At 32.6% G+C, this 13,564-nt stretch overlaps 1 protein-coding gene across 1 annotated transcript; it reads left to right on the top strand.

The window, feature by feature from the left end:
- Positions 1 to 3,179: 3,179 nt before the first annotated feature.
- LOC149570305 (nuclear transcription factor Y subunit B-8-like) lies at positions 3,180 to 10,562 on the top strand. Its single transcript, XM_089822930.1, has 5 exons — positions 3,180 to 3,318; positions 3,485 to 3,713; positions 5,146 to 5,279; positions 6,178 to 6,266; positions 10,256 to 10,562. Exons 2-5 carry the CDS (start codon positions 3,496 to 3,498, stop codon positions 10,292 to 10,294), a joined length of 480 nt encoding a protein of 159 aa, XP_089679056.1. The 5' UTR covers positions 3,180 to 3,318; positions 3,485 to 3,495; the 3' UTR covers positions 10,295 to 10,562.
- The last annotated feature ends 3,002 nt before the right edge of the window (positions 10,563 to 13,564 follow it).

Genomic DNA, 13,564 nt, shown 5'->3' with positions numbered 1-13,564 from the left:
TTTGAGTACATCTGTTGTGATAATTGTCATATAGGCTTTCCTTTCGAAAACTCAGACCCAAAAATAACTTCCTTTCCCTCAAGAAAAACCTTCTATCTTCTAGTTCTACTCCATGCTGGTTAAATAATATATGGTAGTACGACGTTCTCATAAGTGAAGGAACACCATTAGATTAGCAGGGATATCTTATGTTTGAAAGGAGTTATGCAACATAATTTACCCAAGGAACAAATACTCACAAACAAGGGTGATTTGTACAAGCACACATCTAAGCAAGAATTCACTTGGATATCATGCCCTTGTGAGAACTGAAGACTATGACATCGCATGTGAAAAAAGATCAAAGATTGCTAGCAAAAACTATTAAAGCCCTAATAGGTCTACTTCAATATGACTAACTTTTTTTTGCTTTTGAACAAGCAACTCTACCTCAAGGCTTTTATAACTGCCCTCCTCGATTTTACATAATACCCCGATTATTTTTCAAGGAAAGTTGAAAAGTTCAAGCCCTACCGCGTGCCATTTTATTCTTTGACAAGGACTTGTATATCTATGAATGAGAATACACCTAAACCAAGGTTGGTTCATGTATGTAAGAACTATGGCCTATAAATTCATATACCTTGTTCTATCCATAGAAACAAAATTCATAATCTAGAATGAGAAAAAACATAACACATAAGACGAAAAAATCAAGACAAGCAAAGAGCAGCCACTGACGAACTCTTTTTCCCCTTTTTTGGTTTTAGACATAACTGGGTAATTTTGATCAATTTAAAAATGGAATTCAACATTAAGAAGATGAAACCTACAGAAGCTGTAGCCAAAGAAAATCCCTAAACCATATTGTGGGAATTGATGAATTGCAGACAACAAGATTGGCTCATGTACGCAACAACTCTGTCCTATAAATTCATATACCCTATTCTTTCCATAAAAAATAGAATTATCTTCAAATCAATGTCCATAGATTGCGGCCCGTTTGAAAAGCTTGACGCATATCTTTTTATTGTCCAATGCTACCTCTGCCCTGCTACCAAAGTTTGCAAGTTGAGGGTTTCAACAAACCAAAAGACAACCTAGTTATCCATATGACAAGGAAATTTGCTAGCAAAAAAAAAGCTAAAAAGGACAAGATGAGTTGGAAAATGTACACCAAACCAATGTCCCAACTTCTGACTCCCACAAGCGCAAATGCCCCAGTTTTCAGAGAAGACAACAACAAAAGCTTCCAAACTCCACAGATCTCCAGCCTCTGCTCTCCAATGTCCGATGTCAAATTAAACTCATTCACACCGTTTTATTCTTGCCCTTAAAATCGCATTTGCCTGTAGGTTTCACTGCAACATCCATTAATAATATTAATAAGAGGAATTAATACGAAAGCGTGTAAACTGCCAACTGGCTCCCTCACAATGCCATCGCTCGTTTTCTTTTCTTGATTTATTTCTCCCTTTTTTTAACAACAAAACCACTGGGAAAATGACACCTGACGAATAGGAAAGCAAGATTTAAATTAAAAAAATAGAAATAAAAGTTATTAAAATACTATAAACCATAGCATATCTTTATTTTCTCTATGGTCGGTGAAATATGAAAGTAGGATTAATAGTTTTTATTTCACATGAAAACAATAGTCTCTGCCTTTTAAAAGACATGGACCAATAATAATTTCATTCATATAAAAATTACTATAACCCCAAAAATACATTTTACAAAGATATCCATATTCCTTATATCAAATTGGTGTGGGCTATCCTTCCAACATAATGTATCAATAAATTTTTATTTTTTAAAAAGATTTACAAAACACAATTATTTTTTTGGAGATCTCTTGTTGTTCCCCACCATAAACCATTCAATCATAAGAATTTATCGTGATTCATTTGTAAAAATTCATTAAATATTCAAAATTTTCCAAAAACAACAACAATGCATTATGTAACCCCATCCTATCAAATTATCCACCCAAAAATACTTGTAAACTCTAACCATTTTTATAATAAATTTATAATTTCATGACTATTATTATAAGTATAAAATATATTAATTGATTAATTATTATTATATTTTAAAAAATTAGTATATAGTTGAAATTTGAAGTACAAAAACCTAATCTAAAAGTATATATGTGATCCTTTAAACCATAATCCTAATTTTAATTAAATATATTTAGGTGTATTATTTAGTTAACTTAATTGTAGTTTGGTGTTGTATTTTTTTAATTATATATCATCATTAATACTTTATATGATATGGTATTATATTATACTATTATATTTAATATAATAATACTTATTTAAATCATATATAGATTATAATATTGTATTAAATTATAATTGTTAATGTTATATCCCACTACTATAAATATGCATAATATGCATTATGATTAATATTGGACAACTTACTACAACAAATTCATATTTAATATTTATGATGCAACATCTCTCATAAAAATGCCTCAAAAATTGTACTGGCTAAATATTTTAACCAATAAAATAACTACAAATTAGTTTTGTTCATTCGTAAACATAAAAATTTGCATCTACATTATACAATATATTAATTTTATAAGAAAACTTAAACTCCACATAAATCCAATAACTACAAATTAGTTTAGTTCATTCCTCAACATAAAAATTTGCATCTACACTATAGAATATATTAATTTTATAAGAAAACTTAAACTCCACATAAATCCATTATAATTTATAATTTATAATTTGCTAGACTAATTGTACTTGCAACTTTTGGATAATAACACTTGTCATAACTTGTTCGGTGGGAGAGAGTTGACCAGAAGAAGGAAGATAAACCTGATTAAAGGAGATTAAAAATGCTCTACTTTCTTGTATTGAATTACGATGAACCCATCCCATCCTTGTCTCGTGTACGGTGAGAAGCAAAAATGGCACAAAGAGTGGGTGGCATTGCAATGCAACAAGAATAGCATTTCATTATCCACACCAATCTCCATCACATAGGAAGCCATGAATCCACTTACATTGGGAGATGGTGCTCCTCCTATTTACACACTCTTTTTATTTGGGAATTATCTGAAAAGAAAATTGATCATAACCAGAACTGCAGTTGGGAAATGGACACGTAGCTGTTTTGCCAAATTGCCAATAGAAACGCGGAAAAAAACCCCCAAAAAGAAAAAAAGCAAACCGTTTCTCAGATTAATGTAATGAAATGAAATGAACGGTGACGATACAGAGGCATCCTCCACACGACTTCATCTCCATCGTCGTCTGCCTCCGTCCATCTCCAGCGTCCGATCAAATTATACCCATTAAATCCTCTCCCTCGACCAAGGTAAGGCGAAAAAAAAACACCCAAAATGTTTTCTTAATCTATTTTAATTCCTAGCAGAGCAGAAGGATTACTACGTTCTGTTACTTCTGCTACTGCGTCTGCTTCTGCTTCTGGGATTTTGTTTGTGATAATGGCTGTGGGTTTGTTGTGTTATTGTTGTTTTAAGCTCTTGGTTCCATGGCGGAAGCGGCGGGCAGCCCGGGCAGCCAGGAGAGCCCTCACTCGGGCGACCAGAGCCCTCAATCGAACGTTCGGGAGCAGGACAGGTTTCTCCCCATCGCAAACATTAGCCGCATTATGAAAAGGGCGCTGCCCGCTAATGGCAAAATCGCCAAGGATGCCAAAGAGACTGTGCAAGAATGTGTTTCAGAGTTCATCAGCTTTATTACCAGCGAGTATCTTTTTTTTCCCGTTCTGCCTTAATAAATGCGTTTATACAGTTGGTGATTTAATTAGGATCTTCTTACAAGGTGTCTGCTGTTTATTAACTAAGGGTATTGTTTTATCGTAAATTTGCCTTACTATTAGAATACTATATCAGAGAATTTTGTATAAATTAGCACTGGTGCATTGTTATATTGAACTTCTTTACTTCGTTATTTGGCGACTGGGTTTTCCTTTTTTTTCTAGTTCTTGATGAGGGCTTATTTCCCATAGTTTTCGCTGTATTCCTTATTCCTCATCTCGTGCAGCCTTGAATTTCAAGGTTTCAACTCAAATGCTTTTGTTTATCATCACAAGCTTTGGTTTTTCCTGGTTTTTGATGAGGGTTTTTGTTTTTCAATATTCTCTATATTCCATATTCCTCTTCTGAGGCAGCCTTCTACTTAGAGGCTCAATTTGAACTTGATGTCTCAAATGTCTATCTGCATCTTCATAATTTCTTGGAAGATTAATTGAAATGCTTGCTTTTTTTGGTTGCCTCTAACAAGCTTGATGCAGTATTTCACTGCTTTTAGCACTTTTTACTTTTGACTGGGGTTTAAATGCCACTTTTCCTATGTTCCGTCCAAATGTTTTTTCAATTTCAACACTCAATCGAGTAATTTGTAAGCATATAATATATCGTGGGTCACATTGCACCAATGTTGTTTTTCCGATTTCAATACTTTAGTCTGTTGTTTCTTGATGTGGGTATCTCTTGCGTCATACTTCATCATACTTATTTCAGCACTATATTTAATAGGATTTCTGAGATTTTGGATTTGAAGCTTGGCAGTGACCTTGATGCCTTACCACGTGAGCTCGTATGTTTAGTTACTGTTCACCCACTTTTCTGTTTTGTATTTAGGAAAATAGTATTCTTCAATATGAGTGGCAGATCTGTAGATTGCAACGTGTGTCTTTGTGTAGTATGGATTTATCGGCTGCTCATATAGATATCTAAAAAGCAATGTTTTCCCTAAAGGATTGGAAAATCTCTATCTCATAACATTGTCTGTGCCATAGAAAAACTGGATGAGTGACACTGCAAGCAACACTATTTGCACCCTATTTTAACATTGTTCAGAGTTCCATGCATTTTGGATACAGTGCCTGCTATAAAAGTTAATTCGCTTTCTTACTGAACTGATCCTGCCCAAAATTGAAAGTGTTGTTTATCTTTAGATTAGAAGATATTTGTACACTGCAAGCAACACTATTCACACCCTATTTTAACATTGTTCATAGTTCCATGCATTTTGGATACAGTGCCTGCTATAAAAATTAATTCGCTTTCTTACTGAACTCATCCTGCTCAAAATTGAAAGTGTTGTTTATCTTTAGATTAGAAGATATTTGTTTTTGCATTTGTACTTGTACAAGTTGTTCTTTAACATGAGGCAGGGCTAGTGATAAATGCCAGCGTGAGAAGAGAAAAACAATCAATGGCGACGACCTGCTGTGGGCAATGAGCACTCTTGGTTTTGAAGATTATATTGAACCCTTGAAAATTTATTTGCACAATTATAGGGAGGTAATTATGTTATATTAATTTTTATTTGTACAATTTTAGGGAGATATTTTTCTTCTTTATTTTTTATTTTTTTATTTGTGGCTGCACCATATAGGGATGTAGTAATGTTATATTCAATTTATACGTGTTTTAGTTGAAATACATTTAGTTGCTAACTTTATACACCAATTAACCAAATGATATTTTATCCTAAATATGCCCAACTTGGGGATTAATGTAAGTAAATTTAGTAATAGTAATGACACTAGCTTGAATAGTCTATTTTACTGTTTACATGTTAGGAATTTGATGTTTAGCTTCTTCAAGTTTGTGCATTTTTGCATTAAGTAGGCTTCTGACATATGTTTGGTTTTTGTTGCTGTGGTTGTTTGTTGATTTGGATTTGACTTCACATTTGCATCAGATGGAGGTAAAAATCTATCTTCTTTTCTAATACCTTTATTTTTCCTTGCTTGGTATTGTCCGTCCTTCCAACTGACTGGTTAGCATTTTCTATGGAATGAACAGTCGTGACCTGATGTAAGGATATAATGAATCACATTAATATTTATTCCAAAATCACATTAATTCTCATTACAGAAAATGGTATACATGAGTTATTATATTTTTCGTCATTACTTGTTTTAATTAAATTCTGTTTGTCTGTTTTGAACTTTTGAGTGGTTGTTTTACTTTTTACTTTGTAGTTTTATTTCAGAAGTTTGTGAGTGGCAAACATGGCCTAAGTTAGTAAGTTATAACCAAATGAAAAGTTAAATATGATTTTGTTAGCTGTGTTAATATTTTATTCTTTTTTGCATTATTACCTTTACATATGTAAATTCCATAGCTTTTTTGTAAAACACTGCATTGGTATGATGTTAGTCTTTATTAGAGCTCTGAGTAACATTAGGATGCTTGGCAGGGTGACAATAAGGGTTCATCGAAATCTGGAGCAGATCAATCCGGGAAGAGAGAATTAGGTGGACCTCAAGGAGTAGCAAGTGGCCAGGTAAATCTATATATTGTACGTGAAATGCTATGCTGTCCCTATAGAAATTTAGTTATTGGAATACACACATTTGCACTTGTATACGGATGGTATTTTGGGCCAGTGTCATTCTGGACTTGCAAAACTCTAGAATTTACTATATTTTAGGGCTTCAATGTGATACTAGTCACTGAATAGCAGTGATGGATTTTCCATTTTGGAAAATATTTTTTCAGATTAGAATAAATGGTGGAAACCATTTCATATTAGTCACTGAATAGCAGTGATGGATTTTCAATTTTGGAATATATATTTTTCAGATTAGAATAAATGCTGGAAACCATTTCATATATTAACCTGCTTTGCAGAACATTGGTGGGAGATATTCCAAAGAAAAAAGTACTTATATATTTTTTTTCTCTTATGTTAGAGTAATGCTGAGTCTTCACTATTGTTTTCTGCCATTTCTTATGAAGAACTCCCTGAATATTATGGTCTTTCTTGATCCTATTGTTGTCATTTATCTATACCTGTGTTTGTGAAGGATCCCATTCTTCAGTTTTGATTCATGATGCAACATACTCTATTGTTTCTTTGAGTTTGCTCCCTGACAATCTCTAATTGTTTTTCAGAATCATGAAATGCTTCAACAAAAATTATTTAAATATCTTCAGAAACCCCCAGACTTATAGTTAACCGAATTGCTTCAATTACAATGTACATAGTTTATTCAACTCTGAGATTATCAAGTATGCAGTCTTTTTAATACATGCAACGTGGGCTCTCTTTTAGATTCTCTCATGCTATGTTTGGCATGCTACAAAAGTTTTGAGTTTCCATGCATAGGCTAAATTACTACTGTTGCAGACAGGTATTAGGTTTGTCTTATCTTGTTCTGGTAAATAGCTCAGTGGTTGTTTATTTTGCAATTGTTTAGTGAGCTTGTCAATTGTCATGAGCTGTTATTTATTAGTATTGCTATCTACTTATTGAAGTGTTGTACTGGTGATCTTGTTAAGTATTACAAATGAACAAAGATCATGTATGGCTTTTACTTTTTGTGCGGAATCTATATTCTTTTTGACCTCGTTTCTCATTTTTTTATTTGGTTTTTGGAATTGGTGGTATAGTTGTGTAAAAGTAACAAATGTTTACAAATCTCAATTTCTGCAGTAAAAAAATGCAGTATTTTCATGACTTATCCTGATAAAATTGACAAAAACTCAACCCAAGCTGATAAAATTGTGTTTTAGACCAATTTTGATCATTTTTGCTGTGATATTTGCTGGTTGTATGTTTTTCATTATCTTTTTTTTGAGAAACTGTAACCCAGACCAGTTTTTGTCTGATTAAGTTACATTATCTGGTTTGACAATTTATTCCCGAGAATGTATCCTGAGACCATGTTGGGTGGTATCAAAGTTCTCATTTAATTTTATTTTTACCAAAATCAAAATTATACCATTTTTCCTGGTCAATTTTATGCTGATATTCATGTGATAGATATATTTGGTTTAGTTAGTGATTTGCATTAGAAGTTTTTATTTTAGGGTAAATGTGCATGTATGCATAATTGTGTCTATAGCATATAATATCATTAAGCAAGCAATTTGTCCAGATGTCAGAAATAACTGTTTTCATTTTCTAAGTAGTTTCTAGGTCATAGTGCCAAATGCTCTAAATGGTCTCTATGGGATAAACATATCATACAGATGTCATTCATAACAATAATGAACTAGTTATCTCCAATTGTACTTTCCTGGTGAGCTCAATGCAGACCCCGTATGGTTGGGTTAGGATGAGAAGGGTCGACAACTAAGACCAAACAAATGTGACAGAGTTTAGGATTTTATACTTAAATAAGTTTTTTATTAGAGCTTAATGGAAGGGGATGAACATAGAGGTGGATCCTGATGATTAATAGTTTCGGAGAGAAGGCTGATAGGTTCTTAGCGTACCAAACAGAACCTAAGATCTGGCTGCAGAGTTTAGATGTATTAAATGACAAGCTGGAGCAAGAAGGCCAGATTGTAAGATGTGTATGGTTGGGTTTTTCTGTGTGCATGGTCTTCTAAAATTTAGGGATGTCCCTATTTTTCCAAAGTATTTGTCTTGTCAGCATAGGGACCTATAACCGCTGGTTGTTAAGAGTCTAATAAAATGGGATGACCCTGTGCGTGGATCTTGACAAACTGCACTTTAAGAAGAGTGTGGACTGATAGTCTTTGTAACTGAACAGTACCCAAAAATGGGCTGGATAAACCCGGGGGTACTTAAAAAGAAGTTGAGACAAAAACACATTGAGTCTGAATGTAATTTTTTTCTTTTGCTTGTTTTAGGGTTTTTGCAATGTGGCTACGAACATTTGGCAGGTTGTTGGTCATTTGAAGTGCTTGTTGAGCACCCATGTTGCACTATACTGCTTTAAATTTGGAAGAGAAGTTGTGCCTGTCAAACAGAATCAAAGATTAAATTAGATTTGGGCAACAAATCATGAGGACAAACATGGATGAAATGTAGTGTCTTCAGGATGTCTAGTGGAAGAGGGTGATGCTAGAGATGGTATTTGACATTATATTGCTTAAAACGAGGGAATGTCATGCTTATCAGACTCAATTATTAATTTAGACACCTTAGACACTTAAAGTTAGCTTGGGGAACGAATCAAGAAGACAAACATAGTTTTGTTTATTTGGATCTTTATAATTTAATAACTATGTTTTTAATATATAACCAAAAATATTTGTTGTAAGAGTTAAAAGATAGGGCAACACCTCAGCAGATTCACTAGCCACGATACCCAATTTTTAATCCACGCAGCAAGCAATATTTCCCTTCCAATCCAATTCATTTACATTGGAGTGATGGTCAACCAAATTGAGCCAGGGTTCCATTAACAGAAAGTCTTGAACAATGCCATTACTTTTATAAACACGAGTTAAAGCTTCAAGCTACAATCAAGCCAGTTTTTCTAAACCCTTGTACTCACAACAATCCTCACCTAAGCAGAAGTGAAAGAACAAAATTATTTGTGTCTATGTGGCTACTAGGTCAAGCCTATGTTTACACTGTTCTAAGGAAATGATTGCTTGCTTCTAAGATCTCTCAAGCTTCTATCAGTTCAAAGAAAATGAGCAAGCAGGACAGAAGTTAGAAGGTATGTCTAACTTTTTAATTCTAATCTAGGTCTGGTATTTTGCATTAAGTGCAGAAGATATGGCCACTGTTTTTACCCTCATCTCTCAAGTTTTGGCCTGTCTCGAGTTGTGCAGTAGGAAAACAATAGGTTTACCCCAAGATTTTGTATCTATTAACAGTTAAAATTTAAATTAATCAACTGTATCAAGCTGTGAGATAATTTTTGGGAAAATAGTTAAATAAAGAACCGAGAAGGAAAACAGGGAAGAGTGTGGATCATAGAAGACCATGGTAGATGTTTCAGTATTGTTCGAAAGTGAATATGTATCAGCCTAATTTTGTTGAAAATAATTCTAGAGAGGAGGCATTTCCAGTTTTTCATGAAGTTTCTATCCAGAAGGCTTCTTAGGAAAATTTATGTTGTAACATCTGTTGTTTGTGGTCAATTTGTTGAATTCTTATTGTGTTCCTTTCTGTAGTGGATAAGAACACAGATTGTTTCCTTTCATTGTAAAATTGTGCTATCCAATCCATTAATTTTTTTTTTTATTAGAGAATTTAATTTGTTGTTTGTGGTAAATTTGTTGAATTCTTTCCTTGCTGTAGTGGATAAGAACACAGATTGTTTCCTTTCATTTTAAAATTGTGCTTTCCAATTATTTTTAATTGGTGAATTTATTTTTGCCAAGGATAATCAATCAGCTCCAATCTTACCTACCTTTTTTTGTGCTCTTGCAAATGTTTGTGTATAATGTGATGGGTGTGTTAGACGATAAGATCTGCAGTTATGCAAGTTTGTTCCTGTAAGAGATACTCATGTTAAAAGTTCTTCAATCCTAAACTGACAAAGTGTTTATTGGTTGTTTACACAGCAGCATATGATGCCAATGCAAGGAGGTCATTTGTCGTGATATATTATACAAGTGGTTTTCTCAATCCACACCAGACCAATCCTAGTTATAAGGCCAGTTTAATTGAAATGCTAAATATTAAATATTGATGATATCTAGTAGAAGCTTATTTATTTGTAATGTCAACATATCATTTTCAAAATTATATTTAGTACAAAGCAATTGTTATGTCCCTTGATGTAAGTGGCACTACAATTTCTCTGTTCGTGAATTTATGGATTGTTACAACAGGGAATAGAATTAATTAATGTTTTTCACAGGTTTATTAGATATTGTCAACTACTATTGATTTCAATTTTCATCTGAGACTATGAAGAGATAGCTAATATTCTCAGAATGGAGTACCTAGTCAATTTAAGTTAGGGGCTGGCTTTAACTATTCCATTTTTGTAGTTAAAGGCTTTGGGTGTACTAGCTCTTAGGGGGAAAAAGCTCTTGATAATCGCTACTCTTCGCAACACTTTTTAGCGCATTATAGTGCTCCTTGATTCATATTTAATGCATTCAGATTTGGTTTATATCATTCCTCCATATAAGCATGCAAATGGGGCTTTCAGTCTGTCAAGGTTTATTCTGATTGAATTATTTTTACTCCTTGTTTATGCCTGCCATCAATGTTTTATCATTCAAGTTGACTATTGTAATGTATCAATGCCAGTTACTTCATGGGATGCTTTATGCCACAGTGCTTACTTCATGGGATGTTTTATGCCACAGTGCTACAACATAAATGATATAAAGTTCTAGATGTATGAATGATTTGGTCAGAAAACCCTGGGACGCCTGGGTGAAGTATTCCATCACTCATGTATACGATGCTTGCTGGATCTAATAACTTTTAAAGCATATTGTGTTCTACCTTTCATATTTGGGAATTGATATACTTATTTCAGAAACTTTTCGGGCTAGCTGAATATTCTTTCTATTAGGATGATTTGAGAGTTGGTTATTTTTTCATGAGTTGGGTTTTCAAGCTTAACTATTTTCTGCACGATGACTGTAATTGAAATCTGATTCCATGATAGGCAATTTCGTAACAATCTGAGAAGTACAATTGAGGCACAAGGTATTTAGACACTATTCGAAGTAGATACACGACATAAACTGCATTTTTACAAAATAAATGTAAAAATAGTCTTTTATTCATTTAGCTTAATGCTATAATTGCTCCTCTATTTTCTCAAGTTCTTTTTATTTAATTCGACATTGGTCCTGTTTAGCTGAAGGTTCATTTGGACAGTAAGAGTTGAGTTCAGATAGCATGGTTATTATCTAGAACACTCAATAGGTACACACAGTACATGTCTGCTACAAGTCCCACCGTTACAAAATTGGTTCCATACAAGAGAATAAGAAAGATGCATTACATAATATGAAAATATGTTTTGTATCCCTTGATCAAAAGTAACAGTTATATTGCTGTCAGTCATCTGTTCATGCATGCCAGCCTTCTAGGCCAACTGTCCACCTGAGAGTCTTGTCATTGTATCCAAAAACAGCAAGTGGATCTGTCATCTCTTCAATACTGGGAAGTGGGATTGCAGGTCAACGGCTACCCAGGCAGTAGGATTGACTGCCTGGGTATGCCCCGTCCGCTCATGCCATGCCATACAAACATTGTAACTTGTTCCACCGTACCTCCATTGCTGCAGTTCAGATTTGACTGTTTTCTGCAGGCATGCGGCATTAGTACTCTGTTCAATGGAGAGGTAGGTTATGTTTTAAATTTTTAAAAATAGATAAGTTAGAATCGATTTTTATGTTTTATTATTTATTGTAGTTAAAACTTTAACAATGTAAATTATGTTATTGGTATAATTATATGATTTTATGAGCTATAAAAAATTATTTGATATTATGTTTTATGACTTACAAAAAGATATATTTTAAAGATGGTTTTAAAACTAATATCATAAAACAATATTTATAACATTAATTTTTCACATTCATTCAAAATAGAAATAATAGTTTAGAAATACTATATCATTGTGATCTACTTTAAAATATCTGTCATTAAAATATAGTTTAGTAATACTATATATTAATGATTTAATGTTATTATTTTAACTATAGTATTAGTAATACTAAATTTTAATTATTTAATATTATTATATTAACTATAGTTAAAATATTTTACAATCATTTTAACTATATTTCACTTATAGTTAAAATAATAACATTTAAAAATTGAACTATAGTATTATTTTTAATAATTTAAAATAATAACATTTAAATTTTTTAATAATACTATAGTAATTATTCTAATGATAGTAATTTGAGTACTTTAAGTTCAATATTTTTAGTTAGAGGTGAAGTAAAAATATAAATATTAAAAATATTGAATTGAAAATAGATGAATTACAATTAGATGATGAATAAAAAGAAACATTTTATTATTATTATTTTAAATATGAAGAATGTTACTTATATTGTTAATTGTAATATAGATATATTTATAAACTATTATTTCTATTTTAAATGAATGTAAAAAATTAATGTTATAAATATTGTTTATGATATTAGTTTTAAAACCATCTTAAAAACATAAATTTTTTTCTAAGTCATAAAGCATAATATCAAATAATTTTTTTATAGCTCATAAAATCATATAATTATACTAATAACATAATTTACATTGTTAAAGTTTTAACTACAATAAATAATAAATCATAAAAAATAATTCTAACTTATCTATTTTTAAAATTTTAAAACATAACCTACTTCTCCATTGAATGGAGTACTAATGCTGCATGCATGTAGAAAACAGTCAAATTTGAACTACAAGGATGGAGGTACAGTGGAACAAGTTACAATGTATGGCATGGCATGAGCGGATGGGGCATACCTAGGGAGTCGATCCTACTCCCTGGGTAGCCATTGTAGGCTATGTTAGGTATATTTGGATTCACATGTGCTTCTTTTGCAGCAGGATGAAGTGCATCATCCGCATTGAGTTCGTCAGAGGTGTTTGATTTGTCCACAAGAATACCTTTGTTATGTGTTTGCTTTCTCTGCTCCAATAGCTCCCTCAAGGTCGTGTCAAAGTCATAATCTCCTCAACCAAAATAGCAGTAGTATATCCATAGGCTAGCTCCTCCTTTGAACCAAGGCCGAGCCTTCCTCCAGCAGCTCGAAGACCTTGTTAATCTTGAGAATCAATGTGATTTGCACAAATATGTATAAATTGTCAAATTTGTCTGGGGCACGCTTCTAGACTCTTCCCTTTTTGATGTTGGGGAATTTGCACTTAGTAAAACTTGATTCCTAGTG

Source organism: Cupressus sempervirens, chromosome 3, assembly GCF_028749045.1.
Source record: "Cupressus sempervirens isolate cs-2001-9-10 chromosome 3, ASM2874904v1, whole genome shotgun sequence".
Taxonomy (NCBI): domain Eukaryota; kingdom Viridiplantae; phylum Streptophyta; class Pinopsida; order Cupressales; family Cupressaceae; genus Cupressus; species Cupressus sempervirens.
This window is presented reverse-complemented; position numbering and strand designations above follow the sequence as displayed.